Genomic DNA, 19,768 nt, shown 5'->3' with positions numbered 1-19,768 from the left:
CAATGCACAGTGCTTGATTGTTACCCCAACATCTTTTTAAAAACAAATATTTTCTACTCTTGTTTTTCAGATACATAGGGAGAGCACTCTTTTCTGCCCAATGGTTCTTTCAGTCCTGGAAACCTATTTCGCCAGTACCAGTTCGCCAGTACCAGTTCGACTGAGACCAAAAATTCAGGGATTTCTGCCTCAGAAGCTAAAAAGTTTATTTGCCCTTTTTATGAGTCAGAGGAGGGAAAAGTGGAGACTGGAATTTCTAGCAGTCCTGCTGGTAAAACGATCCTCTAACAAAGACCGGCAAGCAACAGCAATCAGTGGAGCACCCAAGCCATGACAGAAACCACACATGGTCTTCTGAAGATAAAAGGGCCAGAGAATCTTATTCCTGTATTTGCTACAACCTAGCAAGACAAAAGCCCGAGACCCACCACCTCATCCCCAAAAGATGTTGCTGCAGTCATGTAGCTCCTTCACCACCGGGATCTGCAAGTCATTCTTAGAAATCCAGTTCGGAGCTTTTATTCTTGATGAATGAAGTTCCACAGCAGAGCTGGTTAGTTCAGCTAAAGCTGTGGACTGCACTACTGCAAGATACCATCTAACCAAAGTAGTTTAAGGTCTATTCAAATACTGACAAAACAAAATGTCAGTGCAGTCTTGCAAAGTACCACTGCAACACCTATTGCATTAGTCCTTAAATGAGTACTCTCTGGACGAAGCTCCATAGAGGTTTTACACTCAAAATATAATGGACTTTTTTTTTTTCAATTAAAGAAGTTTTTTGTTTTTTCATATGGTAATAGAGCAACAATATATGCATCTTTTAAAAATGATTTTCTAGTTACTCCATCCAGTTTGCGAGGCAACTATTTAAACCATAAAAGACCTATGAAAAGAATCACGTAATACCCTTTAACCTTTAGCCAGTTATGAATAATGAAAAACAATCCTTTGTATTCTGTCATCAGCTTTATCTCTCTATTGACAGTGGCTACAGCAGAAAGGGCTAAATAAAACCACTTGGTTCTTGCCAGATTTTCCATTTTCTTGTATTGAATAAAACATGACCTTGATCTTACTACTGAATCAGGTCACTGCTCAGATAACAACATGAAATAAAAAAGGCTGGCTAAGTGGAACAAACCATCATTTTTGACAAACTCAAACCTCTTTTCCTGATGCGCTCTACAAAATCAAAACCAAAACACTAATGTATTTTTCAACACTGTTTTGACTTTTAAAAAAAAAAATCAAGCCCCATAATTATTTCAACCTTGGAGTTATGGTTAGAGCTACCTTCTGATTCTCTCCTATGCTTGTAAAAATCTCCAGTCTCAAAATCTCTTTCTATTTTGACCAGTAAGAATTAAAAAAGACAAATCTCACCAATTCAGTTCTCTGCAAAACAAACCTAAAACAAGTTGTTTTTAGGAAGAAAGTCTGTATGCAATAAAAAAAACATGGAGGGAGGGAAGAGCCCTTCAAACTCAAAGCTCCTATACCCCAAGCATCAAATAAACAATCTTCAAAGCCTGTTCCAATGTCACAAGCTAATTCTTGCTTAAGAGCAGTTTTCTTTAGAGCCAAGCAGTTCTTTAACACTAAGAAGGCCCCACATCCACCTGTAGCTGCTTGACAGCATATCTCCATTGCCAAGGGGGCTCCTCCAACATTAAGATCATCCCCTCACGAACCATACTGCTCTCTGCAGGCAAGATGCTTTGACACAGTAGGTTACCACACTAACAGGTTCAATAATTGACAATTATTTCTAAGAATGGATCTCTCTACCAAGTCTGGTATACGTCTCTGGACCATCAGGTGGTCCAGAGATATGTACACGGAGCACATCATGGGACACTGTCAGTACCAGGCCGAGTAATCGAGAACGCCAGTCAGGGAAATAACCCAATTCCTTCCTTCCTTGATGAAGCAAGAGATGCACCCCACCCATCCACTTATTCACTACACCAATACTGACTTGGACTCTAAATACATTCTATGAGTGGCATACCCTAGATAACTTATCCACTGATGCTTTAAAAACGCCTACACACCCATCTGGGTCTATGCTGGTTATGTACTATGTATATATCTCATGAACCTTGTAACTGACATTTTTAATCCCTCATAACCCAAGCCTGACCTCAGATGTACAATACCTTCCTCTTTAACTTGTGTAAATTTGATTTTAAACATTAACTTTAATAAAAATTTTAAATCTGTCATATTTAAATTTAACCTCCGGTGTAGACAACAGTCAAATGTGAGAGCTTCTCCTGTCAACATAGCTACTGCCTCTCACATAGGTGGATTAAGTACACCAACAGCAGAAGCTCTCCTGTTGGTACAGTAGCATCTTCACTGAAGTGCTACAGTGGCAAGTTGCACTGGTGCAGCTGCGCCGCTTCAGCGCTGCATGTGAAGACAAGAGAACAGGATTAGAGGCTTCCCAAACATTAAGTTACAAACCTCTCTTGTTGGCATGAAAATATTTCTCTCTCTAAAAAGAAAATATTTAGCTGTTGTGGATGTTTTTAAAAGGTTAACTCTAAGTAAAATTAATGTTTAAATAATTATTATTGTTGCTTTAACTAAATATAATACATTACATACTAAATAAATAATTACATTATTTGCATTATATTATGCAATCAACATAATTAAATTCAACACTTCTAAAACTGAAACATAAAATGTGGGGGATATTATTTGAAAAAAGTGTGTCTTATCAAGTAGTCAAATATGTAGATTTAGTGGAGTTTCCATGATTTGCATAGCATTAAGTTTTTGCTTTAAACGTACAATGTTTTTAAAAACAATGTGCTATATAAATACCGTTAAGAAAAAAAGGAAGAACATTTTTCCTTTCTGGCAGCCCATGCTCCTAGAATGTAACTTTAATGGAGGTCCTGAAACAAATCCAGGAAAGTACACTGGAGGGACTTCTTAAAAAAAAAATTTCTTGGATGTCAAAACATAATTTAAGACAAACATTTAGAGGTTATTTACAACTAAGTTATTTTGTTAATTCTAAATTGCCTGTAATGATTAGGGTCCATCTACAAACTATAAAACAAAATACACGTTGTGGTTTAGAAGCTCGACTACAGTGAATAAAATGAAGAGAAGAAAGATTCACTTCTGCTGCCATTTCTTTCAAAGTAAACTTTCAGCTGCATAGTTATTCAGGTCTGACTGAGAAGGTGATGGAGTCTCTAGTTGGCATTCAGCAACAGCTCCTGTGACAGGAGCCCTCTTAACATCTACCCTGGTTAGGGGAAGGAAAGTAACCACGGCATACATTTCTGTTCCTGAGAGAGAAGATTCTAGATGGTAAGAAGGGCAAAGTAGCCCATTATAATCGATAATATGACTGTTCCATATAAGTACCGCCTACTGGTTTTCTTCTGAGGAGCTAACCAGAGGCATCTAACCCATGGAAAATTACAGACAGGACACTTCTTAGCAAGGGTGGGGTTACTAGCTGAGATTAAAAATCTTCCATCAGGCCCAGTGAAGCACACAGATTAAGTAGAGGAGCATTATTGGAGACCTTCAAGTAGAAACTATTTATTTTTCAGATTACAGGCAATTTTTGTCATGATTAATCTATTATATGTATTATTCACTAATTCTTAAACATCTTTAACTTTCTGTCCATACCAGATTGATACTATATATATTTTCTCCCTTGAACTAACCTTGACTTCTCTTGCTGCTACGGTTCTCCATTACATTCAATTTATTTGCCAGATGTTCATCATTAATTGTAACAGATTATAATGCATAAAAAAAGTCACTTAAACTGCAATTATTTGGAGCTTCTAGAAAAAAAATATTCTTCATCATGCACTGTCACCATGACCTAAATTATACCTAATCTGGAAAGAAAATCAAAAGCCACTGAAACACTGATCAGTGGGTCAATAGATTCAGTACCCTGTCATGTTGGACCTGACATAGGAACACTAAAGTTAGAGCTTCTTCCATGTCTTGATCTGTGAGCTTGATCCAAGTGGCATTTTCAATCCACAAAAACCGTCCCCTCAGCTCTACATCAAATGGCTCAAACTCAAAGAAAACAGAATAGGAAAAAGGAGACCATCAAAGATATATGCAAGAGATCAGAACTCAAGCCCTCAAGTACTTGGAGTAATCACAGCTGTGATTTAATTATGAAATACCACTACAGTTTGAACAAACATTAGACAACAGCTTCTTCGGAATATCAGAGTATTACTCTTAAACCAGGTCTACACTACAAACTTACATCAACTCAAGGTACATCAGTATAGCGCTTCTGCAGTTAGCATATTGCTTGCATGCGTGCATACCTGGCTTCTTGTGTCGGCACTGTGCATACTCACTAGGAATGCTTGTGCAGATGCAGAGTGTGGTGTGCCATAGGTAGGCATCCCACTGTGCAACTTGCTACGGTCTAGCGCACTGACTTGCAGGAAGTTTGACTATACATGATGAGGCTGAAACAAGTCACACGGGGTGATTAAGAGCATGAGGCCAACTTCCCATAATTATATCTGTATGCCATTATTTTTGTGCCTGTTTTCAAAAATCCCACAAACTTGCACAGCCCTCTTCGCTGTCTACCATCTCTGACTGAAGTATGGAGCCTGCATAGCTCTGCACTATTGTCATGAGAATTGCAAGCACAGGATGCATGATCCTTCAGTATTTGCTGAGCCACAAGAACCACTGAATGAATGGGGAATATGATAATTCCTTGGAGGACAGATTACTATGGGAGAACCAATTCAGCTGCAGATGGCGGAGCAATTCTTCTGTGCCCAAGCAACAAGCACTGACTAGTGGGATCACATCATAATGCAGGTTTGGAATGACAAGCAGTGGCTGCAGAACTTTTCTATGTGCAAGGCCATATTCTTAGATCTGTGCTCTGAGCTTGTCCCAGCCTTCCAGCACACGGACACCAAAATGAGAGCTGCACTGACAATGGAAAAGTGACTGGTGATTGCACTATGGAAACTTGCAACACCAGATAGTTACCTGTCAGTCCAGAATCAGTTTGGAGCCGGGAAATTCACTGCAGGAGCCACTGCGATGCAAGTGTGCAGGGCCATTAATCACCTTCCGCTACACAGGACTGACTCTCAGCAACATGTAGAATATAGTGGATGGCTTTTCAGCTATAGGGTTCCCAAACTGTGGTGGAGTGATAGACAGCACGCATATCGCTGTTTTGGCACCAGACCACCTTGCCACTGAGTACATCAGCAGAAAGAGCTACTTTTCTCTGGTTATGCAAGCGTTGGTGGATCACCAGGAGCACTTCCCAGACTTGCCCATATTGATTTCAGTGAAGGCTCACAGGACTGTTCAGAAAGCTACAAACAGGGACTATGTTTCCTGACCAGCAGATTACCACTGGCAATGTTGAAATGCCAATAGTGATCCTGGGGTACCCAGCCTACCTCTTGCTCCCCTGGCTCACAAAGCCATACACCGACCACCTCAAGAGCATCAAGGAAAGGTTCAACTACCAGCTCAGCAGGTACAGAATGACAGTTGAATGTGCTTTTGGTCATCTGAAGGGTAGATGGCATTGTCTACTCACAAGATTGGACCTCAGCAAGAAAGATATCCCAATGGTAATGGCTGCCTGCTATGTCCTGTAGAGTACCTGTGTGACAAACGGTACATCCAGACTACCCACCGTATCGGCGGGTAGCGACCAATTTATCAGGGAATCGATATATCGCGTCTCGTCTAGGTACGATATATCGATCCCCAAAAGCACTCCCCGTCGACTCCAGACTCCACCAGAGCGAGCGGTGGTAGCGGAGTCGACGAGGGAGCCACGGCCATCGATCCCGTGCCATGAGGATGGGAGGTAAGTTGGAATAAGATACGTCGACTTCTGCTATGGCAGTGGTCCCCAACTTTTTTGTGACCAATAGCACATTCATGTTTTTAGAAGAGAGTGGCGGGCGCCAACAATTTTACAAGGCTTATTTTGTATTTTTACATTAAATACAAAAAAAAATTAATATTACATAATATATGAATCCAGAGCGAACAGAAAAGCCGGAGAAAAGCCACGAGGACATAGAACACTGGTGCCCGCAGCCCTGGAGTACTCTGTCCCCAGCAGGAGCAGGGCCCCAGATTCTCTTCTCTACTGGGCACTAGGTGGGCCCCGCCCCTGACAGGGACCAGGAACACCAGTGCCTGCAGCCCCAGAGTTCTCTGTCTCCAGCTTCTCTCTGGCTTAAGCCACAGCCCTGCACCTGCCAGAGACCGAGAACATTGGTGCCCACAGCCTGCAGCCCCTGAGTTCTCTGTCCCTGGCAGACGTGGGGCCGCAGCTTCTCTCCCCTGCTGGGAACTAGGTAGGCCCCGCACTTGCCAGGAACAGAGAACACCCGGGCCCGTGGCCTGAGTTCTCTGTCCCCGGCAGGTCCCCTGCTGGGCACTGGGGGGGCATACATAAATGTCCCAGCGGGCATCATGGTGCCCACGGGCACCACGTTGGGGACCACTGAGCTATGTTATTCCCGTAGCTGAAGTTGTGTATCTTACATCGACACCCCTCCCTAGTGTAAACCAGGCCAAAGGGGGGAAAGGTTTCTGGGGTGGTGAGCAGAAGTTGAGTGGCTGTCTGTTGAATTTGAACAGCCAGACACAGGGGCTATTAGAAGAGCTCAACATGGAGGTATACAGCTCAGGGAGGCTTTGAAAGACCATTTTAAAAGTTAGTGTAGAATATAACATTGTCAATGCACCTATTAATTGTTTTTGTTACTGATCCTATGAGTTGTGTGATATTGTGCATTTACAGGTAACTGGTTCCTTTCAGAACTGCTGAGCACTCAGCAGCATATGTTGTGAACTGATAAAGATGAATTATGTTCCAAATAATAGATTATCATTCTCTAACAAAATCAGTGCAAAAAATGTGCCATTTTAAAACAATTACATTAAGAACTTAATAAAACTTAAATTAACAGAACAGAACATATGAAGGGGAAAGAACATTCGTGTTCATTTCAACTGTACATACACCAACTGTGGCTTTCACAGATCAGTGTATGTGAAGCTGTGATTGTTTTTAACATGATCCAGGGTGGAGTGGGTAGGGGTAGAACAGCAACACCTGAGGCCATGTGTGATGTTGAGGGGGGGTATAGAGAGATCCCAATATTGAGCTCTCCCATGGTCCGCAGAGGGAGGTGAGCCCGGGATTGCTGAACCTGCACGTCCACTGGAATCCGCAGTATATGTGTTTGCTGCCTGAGAGGCCACATTATGTCCTGGTGCACCTCCCTCCTTTTCCTGTTGGGACTCCTGGGCCTCTCTGTTCTCCCCTCTTTCCTTCTGCAGGCTGTCTGCAATGTTTATCCTCCAGATTAGGCCCTGTGCTAATGGTCTGATGCATAGTGGCTTGCAGGACCTTACTTAACAGGTCATTCCAAGTCCTCTTCTTTCTCCTCCTCATCTGGTTCAGGCATTCCATGAGCATGGGATGGGGTGCGGGGAAGAGACCATGAAATCTGCAGTAGCAGCAACTGCAGATAAAACACACAGAGGTACTGTTGTCAGCGTATTCACCAAGAAAGCAAAACTTGCGATGCCAAACTAATTCTCCTTGGGATTGCTTGTGCACCACACTTGTCACAGCACCAGTCATGGTGAGTATGAGACTCCGGGTGTCGGGGAAACGAGGAGGGAATTGCTCAATTGCATGAATCCAGACGTACAGGGCAATTACATTGAATACTGGCACTATTTTCCACAGGCAGTGGTGATTTTAGCTCATCTCTCACTCCTGAGGGTAACAAAGGCAGAGAGAATACAGCTGCTGCTGGCATCCCAAAGCTGCCAAGGGCCATATGCTGCAGCCTGCATACTATAATGGTGCCTGCTGAAGTCATCGCTGAGCGGTATGAGCTAGGGCCCTACCACAGAGAAAGAAATAAGGTAGCCCTCCACAGAAACCTTTGGGAGAGGACTGCAGAGTACTTCCATTAAAGTTTCATCGAGATCTCTCAAGAGGATTCAAGGGACATCCCGGTGTACATAAACAAATTGCTCTGTATGACCCCCTCCCAACACCTGCATAAATGAAAAGCTGACAACACCTTAATCTCTCTTGGTTGTACCAATTACTTCTTCTAGAACAAGTAAAGTAATTAAAAGTCAAAAGATGTGTCCTACTTACTTTGGGGGTACCATCCCTGTAACTATTTATTCCTTCCCCACCACCAAGCTCGCCTGTACTTGACTGACTGGACTGTGGTGGAGTCAAAAACAGGTCCTGGCTCCCAGCGCAGATGGATTCCCCCCTGCCCCAGTCATCTGATCCCCATATTTCTCTTCCTCATCTACCACCTCCTCATCCTTGCCGTTCACGGCAGGGGTCTGAGATTTGGGCTACTCAGAAGTATCCATGATGCCGTGGGGAGGTGTTTCCCCATTGAATAGGGCACACAGTTCTTCATAAAAGCAAGTGTGTGGCTTGGCACTGGATAGATTGTTGGTCTCCCTGGCCTTCTGATATGCTTGCCACAGCTCCCTGGCTTTCACACAGCACTGCTGCTGGTCCCGTCATAGCTTTTATTCTGCATCCCCTGAGCAATCTGCTCACAGATGTTGAGGTTTCTATGGCTGATTCAGAGCTGTGCCTGCATAGCCTCTTCTTCCCACAGGCTCAGGTGATCCAATATCTCCAGTCTACTCCAAGCTGGAGTGTAGCCAGCATGGTCAGCTGGGCAGTTGCATTCAACAATGGAGAGCTGCTAGATATGCTCGCCAAGCCAGGCAACCAGAAAAAGGATTTTCAAAAATTCATGGAGCTTTAAGGGGATGAGGGGCCCTGGGTCCATGTGACCTCCTGGGCAGTGGAATTCACAATGGTAACCACAACAATCAGTGTGGGGCATTATGGAACAGCTGCTGGAGGAAAGTTAGAGTTGACATAAGTAACGAAATGTCTACATACACATGCACCGCTTGGGGTGATGTTGTTACTATGTCTGGATAATGGGGTGCTTACAGCAGGTGATCAGTTTTAATGCAGATGTGTGTACAACTAGGTTGTCATTAGCTGCCTTGTGTTGACATAACTTTGTAGTGTAGTGTAGACTAGGCCTTATCTTGGTTTATAGCCATTATTCTGTTAGCAAGGAGCTAACATAAGATATCAGATCCATTGAGAACAGCTTTGTTATAGTCCCAGTTCTTCCAAACTTCCAGTCAAAAGGGCGACAAGCAAAAATTATATCTGCTATGAAAGATTTAATTTTCCATAGGAATAAAAGGTTGACTTTAATATTTTATCTATTAACTTCCTTTACCATTCATTAACTAAACTTACCCTTAGATATCTGGAGCTTAAAGAGATCACTGTCAAGATAGTATTGATTTTAAAAAATCTTTTTGAAGATCTCTCTATACCCCCCTCAACATCACACATGGCATCAGGTGTTGCTGCACTACCCCTACCCACTCCACCCTGGGTCATGTTAAAAACCACACTTTCAACATTATTAGATATGGAAGCATTTACCCTCCATTACATGTGTGTGATGGGGTGGATTAGGCCCAGAGGCCCCCTCCTGGAAGTCTCTTGGTCTTGCCATACTTGTCCCAGAAAACTGCAGGAAGACCAGGAGGACCCTATAAAAAGCAGTGAAAGAGATAAATGGTTCCTTGCTGGAGCTAAAGAAGTACAAGTGGTGCTCTTGGCTAGCCAAAGAGAACTCCAGTACAATGGACAGCTCAGTGCTAGTAGGGACTAGGGGAGTGAGGAAGAAGGGCCCTGAGCTAAAGGTAAGGTGTCAATCAAGTTTGGGGCCAAGGGGAAGTGGCCCAGGGAACCGAAAGCAGTTTTGCTAAAGGAACACAGCAGAGCATGGCTGCTATTCTTACGGTCTCTGGGTTGGGACCCAGAATAGTGGGTGAGCCCGGGTCCCCCTGCCACAAGCCAGTGGGGAAGGTTAACCCCCAGAAGTGGACTGAACTGTCAAGAGGCCTAGCTGGAGCCAGAACAAACCAAGAGGGTGAAACCAATTGCCTCCAGGGAGGAAGCCCTGGGGGTATGGCCCAATACCAGGGCTGGGATTGGTTTAAAAACTGCAGACACACCCGACCAGAAAGGGGCACTCATGAGAGGTGGGTGCATGCTGTTACAACATGTATTGTGCTGTTGCAAGATATCAAATATTGAATTTTAGCTTAAATGGCACTGAATTATGTTTTGGGAAAATGCTCCTGCATATAATAAATAGTAGATGGACATTACAAATGTAAGAAATAAAGGACAGGGCAACTGCAGGGTATGCTAACTTTGACTTTTAAAATCTTTTCAGAAATATAGCCGCAATAGAACTTAAACAATTGTTCTGACAAAAAACAAACAATAAAAGCCAGGAAATGCAAAGATAGATTCCATTAAATAATTCTGTATTACATTAGCTCAGACGACCCCAAGCTCTTTCAATAAAATTTCCAATTTCATTTAGGTAGTGCAAGGATATATTCTCTGGACACAAAAAATATTTAACACAAATGCATTAAAAAGGGACATCAACTTACATGCCAGACTTCTGATATGTTCTTTTTACCGGCTGTTACCGAGGGCAACTGGAGATTATAATTGAAAGATAAATTTAAAAAAAAAAAGTTTGTTTATTTTTTCCATTTGACAATGCTTTGTATATATAGTCTATTTCACTAGCCTGACTATACAGGGGAATCCACTCAGCATAAACTTTGTGTATTTTTAAAAAAGCCTTTGACAGTTCATTCTGGAATGTCTTGAAGAGTTCTAGTATGCCAATAAAAAGTTATCATCAAGATTTGATATCAAGGTGCAGCATGCACAGTTTCAAGTAAACGTGGACTTGGCTGAATGATTTAACAGACACTGGTGCCTCACAAGGATGCATTCTCTCACCTCTATTTGGCATTGCCTTTGACTTAGTTATGAGGAAAAGTTGTAACACGTATCACAAAGCTAACAGTACACTATAACACTTAGAAGAACTACGTCAGCAGCAAAACCTAAGTGACATCTCAACCAACATGGAGGCAAAGACCAAAAGACTGTACAGCATGCAAAAGAGTCTAGGTCAATCAGTTATGAAAATCAAATACAAGTAGTACCCTAGAAACTCTCAGCTCTAGCATTTTGCTAGATGGCAAAGGAATACAAGGGGTGGGTCAATTCACATATCTTGGCAGTAACATGCAAGCCAACAGAGATATCCAGAAGGAAATCATGTCACAAACAAAGTGGCATTCACCAGCTTAAACAAGATTTGGTCATAGCAATTCTACAACTTAAAGACCAACTACAAATCTTCATCTTATATATTATTTCCAGTTCAAGGTACAGATGTGAAAGCTGGATCCAAATGCCTCAGAAACATACTCGGTGTTAAATAGAAATGAATGTATAACACGCACTGAGATTTGTTACAGTTCAACAACGTTATCTCCAAAATTATCCAGAAAATGAGGTAAATATCTGTGTTAAGAATGAAGCAGGATCATCTGCCATCGCAGGCATGCCTCTGGGCAGCTGGAGCAACATTAAGGGGTCAATCTAGTGAATGCCTCTATCAAACAGTACAAAGGGAAAATGTATTTGACTTAACAGAGGACTTGCAAAGAGTGGCCCAGGATGGACAAGAATGGTGGAGTCTTGTTTGTATCCTAAGCCACGATTGACAGTACAGGAAGGATTCAGACTGTCACATTTATGTTCTGAACGTAGGTTACCATGTTAGAGACTCAATAATGTAATGCAACAGTGCAATTTGTTTTTAATTAAGAAAATTTTTCTTCATTTAAAAAAATCTCACACTAAATGCATTTTATTTATTAATCTTTCTTTAATTTACAAAATGCAATGGTTTGGTGTTATTAGGGCAAGTGCACTCTGAATATTGAATAAATGGTAACAGTATGTCTGCTTCAGCCATGTGTGTCAGATTTAAATAAACATTGAAATAAAATATGAAAAATAAAGAATTGTCACTCTAGAGGGATACCAGAAATTCCTACCAGCCCCTAACTATAAACACTAACATCTCATTTGTAAAGAGATTAAAAAACAAAAAAACAGATTTCTTAATTATCTACAGCTTACTATGTAGTGATCGAATACTTCAACACCAGAAATTCTGTACACAGAATATCTTATATTTATATATTCCTGCAATAGTGTACTTATTCAAAATTCATGCGTTGATATCAATGAGAAAAAGAAAAATTGAAACCAGAAGTGATACTCGTACTCAAAGTAGACAAAAATTTAATTTAAATCAAGTTTTTAAAATACAGTAATTTTCTTTTTAAAAATAAGAATATTTAAAATTAAATTTGAAATGACAAACTATATTAAGGCTTAAAGTTACTAAAATCTATCATTTAAATTAAATAAAAAAATAAGCAGTACAAGTTTGCTGCTAAAGCCAAACCACAGTGAAAAATCACTGGCTAAACACCCAGAACCAGAGTCTGTTAAAGTGCTAAACCAGCTTTTGACAGAAGTAGCCTCTTCTCAGGTACAGAGAGAGTATTTTCTTCATTTCAGTTTATTCAGCCGGCTAGTGCGATGCAATGACTAGTTCATCCAAAGCTGAAAAACTGACTGGGAACTGAAAAAGTAGAAAAGCTTGTTTTCCTCTACCAATATATGAATAAAAATGAGGTGTGACAGGATGAGATCTATTATTCTAAAATTGTGAAGGAGATGGAGATCAGAAATAATCAGCTGAATTCATTAACCACAGATACTATTTTGTCTAAATCAGTTTTAGATGTAAAACATGTATCCATAACTTATTTAAATACTTTAAAAAAATAAAATAAAATGCTATTTTTGTGCATTTAATTGAATTCCAATTTCCACTCCCAAAGCAACTTAACATAAATGTCAAACAAACAAAAAAATCTAGTAAATAAGAAAAGCATCATTAACAATTTTCTATCATAATAATCCAAATAAATGTATGTTGAGCTATATAATTGCTTAAATAAATGTGGATTGGTATAGTATCTCCTCCTGATCAGCAAAAAGTAAGGTCTATATTTAGCTATAAATCAACGAGAATCAACCTCTCTTTAGGAAAATAACGAAGAAGTACAAAGGCAAAACAAGATTAAAATAATTTCTTTATATCAAGATTTCCTACTTGCTAATTTAAATCATGATTAAAAACTGATTAAATCCAGCCACCCTGATATGGTGTTAATTATAACAGTATTCATTCAGGTGATGTTATCATACACTAACACAGTGATTCTCAACATTTCCATACCAGCACACCCTTTTCCAACTACAGTACAACCTCACAGTTACTAACTGACCAGTCAACATACACCTCATTTGGAACCATAAGTATGCAATCAGGCAGCAGCAGCAGAGAGGAGAAAGAAAAGGAAAAAATCAAAACAAAACACAAATACAGTACAATACGGTATTAAATGTAAACTGTTAAAGAAATAAAGGGACAATTTAAAAAAATATCTGAAAGGTAAGGAAACTATTTCTGTGATGGGTTTCAGAGTAGTAGCCATGTTAGTTTGTATCAACAAAAACAATTAGGAGTACTTGTGGCACCTTACAGACTAACAAATTTGTTTGAGAATAAGCTTTCGTGGGCTAAAATTCACTTCATCAGATGCATGCAGTGGAAAATACAGCAGGAAGAGATTTATTTTTATAAATATATATATTATAATTAATATATTAATTAAACACACACAGAGAACATGAAAAATGCGTGTTGCCATACCAACTCTAACAAGACTAATCAATTAAGGTAGGCTCTTATCAGCAGGAGAAAAAAAACTTAAAGTGATAATCAGAATGGCCCATTTCAAACAGTTGACAAGAAGGTGTGAGTAATAGTAGGGGAAAAATTAGAATGGAAAATAGTTTTTAGTTTGTGTACGACCCATCCACTCCCAGTCTTTAATCAAGCCAAATTTAACGGTGTCCAGTTTGCAAATTAATTCCAATTCTGCAGTTTCTCGTTGGAATCTGTTTGAGAAGTTTTTTTGTTGAAGAATTACGACTTTTAGGTCTGTAATTGAGTGTCCAGAGAGGTTGAAGTGTTCTCCGACTGTTTTTTGAATATTATAATTCTTGACGTCTGATTCGTGTCCATTTATTCTTTTGCACAGAGACTGTCCGGGTTACCCAATGTACATGGCAGAGGGGCTTTGCTGGCACATGATGGAATATATCACACTGGTAGCTGTGCAGGTGAACGAGCCCCTGATGGTGTGGCTGATGTGATTAGGTCCTATGATGGTGTCCCTTGAATAGGGTTTCATTTAAATTCAAAGGGTTAAAAGCAGCATTTAGCTGTATTAAGTCAATGTTCAGCTATAAATCTTTGAAAGAATAATCATAATGTTTTGTTCAGAAGTTACGAACATTTCAGAACTACTAACAATCTCCATTCTCAAGGTATTCGTAACTCTGAGGTTCTCCTGTAACTGGGTATCTACCCAAGAACCCCCTCCCATTTAATAACAAGACAAAGTAGAAGGAAAGGCTGGCTGTTAACTTCCTTGACATTTGTTCATAATCCAATGCTGAAAACCCATGCACTCGTATTTTTTGGTGCCAAATATTAAGGTTTCTCTTCTTGCTGACCACCATATAAAACATAATGAAAGCAATGACACGTATCTATATGACCTTGGCAAGTTCAAAGTGTAGGAATGCTACCCTTCTCTGTGGCTTTTGTAACCTTTCTTCAATCAGAAAGAAATACCATTGATGTTATATACATGTCAGTCCCTCTAAATTCCCTTTTCGGGTACCCTGCTGCATTCTCAATTAAATTCAAACTCTTCGAGGCTTACTGCTCTTATCACTCTGTCATTTTCTCATACTTTCCTCTGTACCATCTTTCATGCTGCCTGTGTACTTGGAGCCCCTTCTCCCATCCTGGTTGTAAAAAGGGTGAGTTTCTGCTTGCTTTTTACCTTAGAAATATCTGGAGCATCATGTCTAGTATTCCCTAGTTTTGCTGGAGGACTTCTTTGGGAAAGATATTGTCAGTGATCTAGAGTCAACAGGTTACATGTAAAATCTTTAACAAAGACATCCTCTTTCACCGAAGTGTTCAGACGGCATAGGAACTAACCAATATCATGGTCAGATTAAAACTCTCTTCCCTTTCAACTGTTCATCTTTAAGTCTCTTGTGATCTTTAACTTTTAATTAGTTTTACATCTGCCACAAGCCTAGTCTTCTCTAGGAAAATTACCTCTTGCTGACAATGGATGCAGCTGAACTGGTGCTGAACACGGTTTAACTGCAAATGCAGACCTGGGTTCTGAAACATTGCTGAACATGTTTGTTATTGACACTTGCCAATGGATAATTTTTTCTAGTGTACGCAAAGCCCTAAAGAGTTTTCCATGATACACAAAACCTGAAAAAAACAAGCCAAAAATAGTTTTTACTTAGAAAAAACATTTGTGTCTTCCAAATTCATAAAGCAGCAGCAAAATAAACCAAAACCCATGTTTGTTTGGTTTCCTCCCCATTTAAAGGTCACTATACCCATTTACCAGTCTAAGACCTCAGCTGTACCAGCTACCACCCATTACCTCCCATTAACAAACTAGCCCACAACGGAGACCATGAGGTTGAGTGTAAAGCAATTCAGGTTGTTACCACCTTAAAAGAGGTGTTCACTGGAACAAGCTACACAGTTGTGATGTGATATTACATCTGTATGTGGGGCTGCAATGAGCCTCCAAAATGTGTTTTAGATCTCCTGTACAACACTAAAGCACCAATCTTATTAGACGCAAGATAAAAAAACAGTAGTGTTACAAAGAGGGAAATCTAGAATAGAATTTAGAAGATACTGAGGTACAGATGGACACATTCCATTGTTGATAACCTGTCCTGTTTTGGATTTGCAATGTTCTCCGAGATATTTTTTTTTTTTTTTAGAATGTTCTTCCTCTCAGTCATTCTACCATCCTCTCCACACCTTTATTTTCTTCTTTGTCTCTTCTCTCCTTTACTTCTCCTATCCATATTGTTGCTCACCTTGACACTGCTCCCTCTCAGTAGCTCCAAAATCCAACTTCTTTCCATTCCTGCTTCCAAAATCATTGGTAATCTCTTGCCTACATTACTGCAACCTCCTTGACAATCCCCTGCCTAGATTATAACCTTTTTCTCTCTGGTTGGCCTGACTTTAACTTTGCACTCTTCCATGCTACCCAAAATGCAGACACCAAATTTATCTGCTTTTCTCTTTCCCACTACACCACCCTCCTCCTCCTCCAAACTCCTCATTCTCACCTTAAACGCTGCACACAGCTCTCCCCTTTCCTCACATAATTTAGTGTCCATCACTCTTCTGATGGCAGCCTATATTTCACTAATTCCACTTTTCTTAAAGGTGACCTGTAAAGGAGAAACACGTTGGGTTTGGGCCCTATTTGCTTCCTTCTGATGAAGGCTTGACAGGTTCTCCACACCATAAATGGCATGGAGAAAATAATTAAGGAAGTATTATTTATCCTTTCACATAGAACTAGGGTCACCAATTAAATTAATAGGCAGTAGGTTGAAAACAAACATAAGGAAATACTTCCTCACACAACTTATAGTAAACCCGTGGAACTTATTGCCAGGGGATGTTGTGAAAGCCAAAAGTACAACTGGGTTCAAAAAAGAATTAGATATTGATGGACTTATCCTCCATGAACTTAGCTATTAGCCAGAACGGTTAGAGACACAGCACCATGCTCTCAGTGTCCCTAAACCTCTGCCTGCTAGGATTGGATAACAGGGTGTGGATCACTCAAAAAAGTGCCCTGTTCTGTTACCGTCATCTGAAGCATCTGGCACCACCACTGTTAGAAGATAGGATACTGGACTGGATGGACCACTGATCTGACCCAGTGTTGCCATTCTTATGCATCAGCTAACATCATAAAGCAACAACAAATGCACAAACTCATTTGCTTTCTTCTGCAGGTCATATACTCCTCTTCTGCAGCCTTCTCCTACCTGCATCTCCAAACTTTCTTCCATGAGGCCTCCTATGCCTACAGTGTCCTCTATAACCCTCAAGTAATTTTCCATTGCTTTTACATCCCTTCCCAAGTCTTCCTAGACACACGTCCCACTATCAGCTTAGTACCTAAGCAACTCGCAGGTACTGATTAATTTATCCTTACAACATCCCTGTAAAATAGGAAAGTGCTATCACCGCTATTTTACAGATAAGGTACTCAGACCTACAGAGACATGTCTACACTAGAACTTTTGTCAGTCAGGGGTGTGAAAAAATACTCCCTGGGTAAGTTTTGCCAATGGAAGCACCAATGTGGATAGCACTATGTAGGCAGGAGACACAGCATAATTAAACCACCTCCTGTGAGCAGTGGTAGCTAACAGGAGAACTCTCTCCCATCTGCATAGAGTGGCTACATGGGAGACCTTACAGGGGTGCAGTTGTGCCGCTGTAATGTTTGTAGTGTAGACATAGCCTGTAAGTGATTTATTCAAGGTCAGATAGGAAGTCTGTGGCATAGCCAGGAAGTATCTTGAATCCCAATACAGTGTTTTAACCAAAGGCAAACATTCCTCCACTTCTTTCCATAGTCTTTCCCACAAGTCTCTCATGCTACCCTCATGGAATCAGAATAAACACTGTACAAAAACAAGTAATCCCAAAACTTTATTTTCCATAAACCTCCTGATGCCTTACCTGACATCATCTCTCTGAGACTCATACATCACCTAGATGTGTCTGTCTCCCTGAAGCGCCTGGTACACACCCAGGTGAAACAATCAAACACCGGTGACATACAAGAGCTCCCCACGTTCCCCTATATCCGTGTGGTTACCCCGACCACACGCAGACTCCCCCCTCTCCCTTTATGCCTCCCACCACCCCAGGCATGGACGCACCCGCTCACACACACGCCCCCCTCTCTCCCTGTATCCATGTAGGTATCTATCTTACCACCCTCACCCACGCACCCTCTCTCCCCCGTACCTGTCCAGGGTCTGCTGCAGCGCCAAGCCCGTCTGGTCCGACATACTCTCCGGGTGCGGGATCCCGGAGGCCCCACTGCAGCAGCGGTATCAGGAGGAGTCGGCCTAATACAGGGCCCGAAGCCTGACACTAGCGCAGGGGACGCGGGAACCTCCCCCAGTCGCGCAGCTCCGCCAGGCCCTGCCGCAGCAGGCAGGGAGCAGGACAGGCCGCTAAGGCGAGATAGGCCCTGAGTGAGACCCAGGCCGCAGGCTCCATACGCTGCGCGGACTGAGCGACCGGAAAGGGGGCAGCACCTCTGTGAGGTAAGAGCCAGGCCGCCCCCTCCCGCGCGCGTCAGAGCGCTGGGAAAGGAGGGCCACCGGGGCACCATGGGAGATGTAGTCCCCGCGCCTGCCGCTACTGAGGGGATTTAAAGGCCCCCGGGGGGCGCGCCGCGGCTGCTGCTACCGTTCCCCGGTGTCGAGTGCGGGACAGGTGGGCGCTGCTGCCTTCGGAGGGGGACGCGGCGGGATGGGCGCACTTGCTGCGGGAAAGGTCAGCACCCTGTCCCCTCTTCTTCCCCGCGGGGCCGCTCTCTTGCTAGCGCCTCCCTTCCCCGAGGGCCTGGGGGCGGGGAGGGGGAGAAGAGCCCTTTCACTCTCTCCCCTCCTAGTAAAGTGGCTGCTGTGTCCCAGTCCCTTCGTGGGCGCGTGTGTCACGGTCCGGGGCAGCGTGGGGGGAGGGTAGATTATAGCCTCCCCCAAGTACTTCATTGTAAACCTGCAGCTCTACTCTGTCTCCCCTTCCCCAGGACACAAGAGCGTCCTCTCCGCCCCCAGTGTGACATAAACAGGTGCTGCTACTTAGTGTCTTGTCCTCCAAAGCGGCTTTTGCCCCCCGCGAGATTCCCCAGTTCAGAAGAAAGAGGTCTCTGGTAAATCATGAGTAAGCGAGAAAGGGATTCGTGCTGAGTACCTGACTTTTAGCTTAACAGGCTGCTGAGGCGGGTGGTGATTGACATGATTCAAGTGAAATTGCCAAATGTTTGTTTCCTTATGGGGGTTTATTGCCAATAACAAATAAACACACGCACCCTTTGTTAATGTCCCCTCCTACTTCATTAAAGACTTTCACTTAAAAGTCTTCATTAAGGGTATCCTTAAGTAAATAACTGAAGTGGGGCTTATTCAGCAAAACTCACCTTTCCTAGCTATACCAGGCACAAGGGACATGCCGAGAAGGAATCAGGGAGTAGTATGAATTTTCTTGTTTTGGCTTGCAGGTATACTTTCTCATGGAGGAAAAAATAACCCCTTTCTAAAAAGTCATCCTAGCATAATGTAATGTACACATTTCTCTAGATAAAGCTGTGATGCCATCTCTACATCTGAAAAATCTCACAGTTCTTCCTTCCTTACTGTCCTTCACTCTCATCTCTCACTTCTGTACTGATGTACGAAGATCCTACATTGTGTCATTTTGGCCTAGGGTAACCAGACATCCCAATGTCACGGGGTTTGTCTTATATAGGCAACTTATTACCCTACCCCCTGAAAAAGAACGTATCCCGATTTTTCACACTTGCTATCTGATCACCCTACTTTGGCCAAGGAAGAGTTGATGCCATACTTTCCATGATGTTTGTCAGAGGTAGTTAATAAAGAGCAGTTTGAGGTGTTCTCATCCTTAGAATACCTGTAGAGAGCATCCCTGCAACCTAAGTCTTGTTAGACAAGGAATGACCGACAGTG

At 42.0% G+C, this 19,768-nt stretch overlaps 2 protein-coding genes across 6 annotated transcripts in view; one reads left to right on the top strand and one right to left on the bottom strand.

Moving 5' to 3' along the window:
* The window catches only part of MARCHF5 (membrane associated ring-CH-type finger 5), a 61,739-nt gene extending 43,422 nt beyond the window's left edge, over nucleotides 1-18,317 (bottom strand). The window contains exon 1 of the mRNA XM_030571300.1: nucleotides 18,036-18,317. Within this exon, the coding sequence (XP_030427160.1) occupies nucleotides 18,036-18,079 (44 nt within the window). The 5' untranslated portion in view covers nucleotides 18,080-18,317. The remainder of the gene's footprint in view (nucleotides 1-18,035) is intronic.
* CPEB3 (cytoplasmic polyadenylation element binding protein 3) overlaps nucleotides 18,268-19,768 on the top strand; it is a 180,652-nt gene continuing 179,151 nt past the window's right edge. For 3 of the 5 annotated variants that reach the window (XM_030571299.1, XM_030571298.1, XM_030571297.1), the window contains exons 1-2: nucleotides 18,401-18,572; nucleotides 18,829-18,962. In XM_030571299.1, coding sequence (XP_030427159.1) covers nucleotides 18,959-18,962 — 4 coding nt within the window. In that variant the 5' untranslated portion in view covers nucleotides 18,401-18,572; nucleotides 18,829-18,958. Of the gene's footprint in view, nucleotides 18,341-18,400; nucleotides 18,573-18,828; nucleotides 18,963-19,768 lie in introns of those variants that run through there. The other 2 variants (XM_030571296.1, XM_030571292.1) reach the window with 2 other exon arrangements.

This window comes from Gopherus evgoodei, chromosome 7, assembly GCF_007399415.2.
Source record: "Gopherus evgoodei ecotype Sinaloan lineage chromosome 7, rGopEvg1_v1.p, whole genome shotgun sequence".
Lineage (NCBI taxonomy): Eukaryota > Metazoa > Chordata > Testudines > Testudinidae > Gopherus > Gopherus evgoodei.
This window is presented reverse-complemented; position numbering and strand designations above follow the sequence as displayed.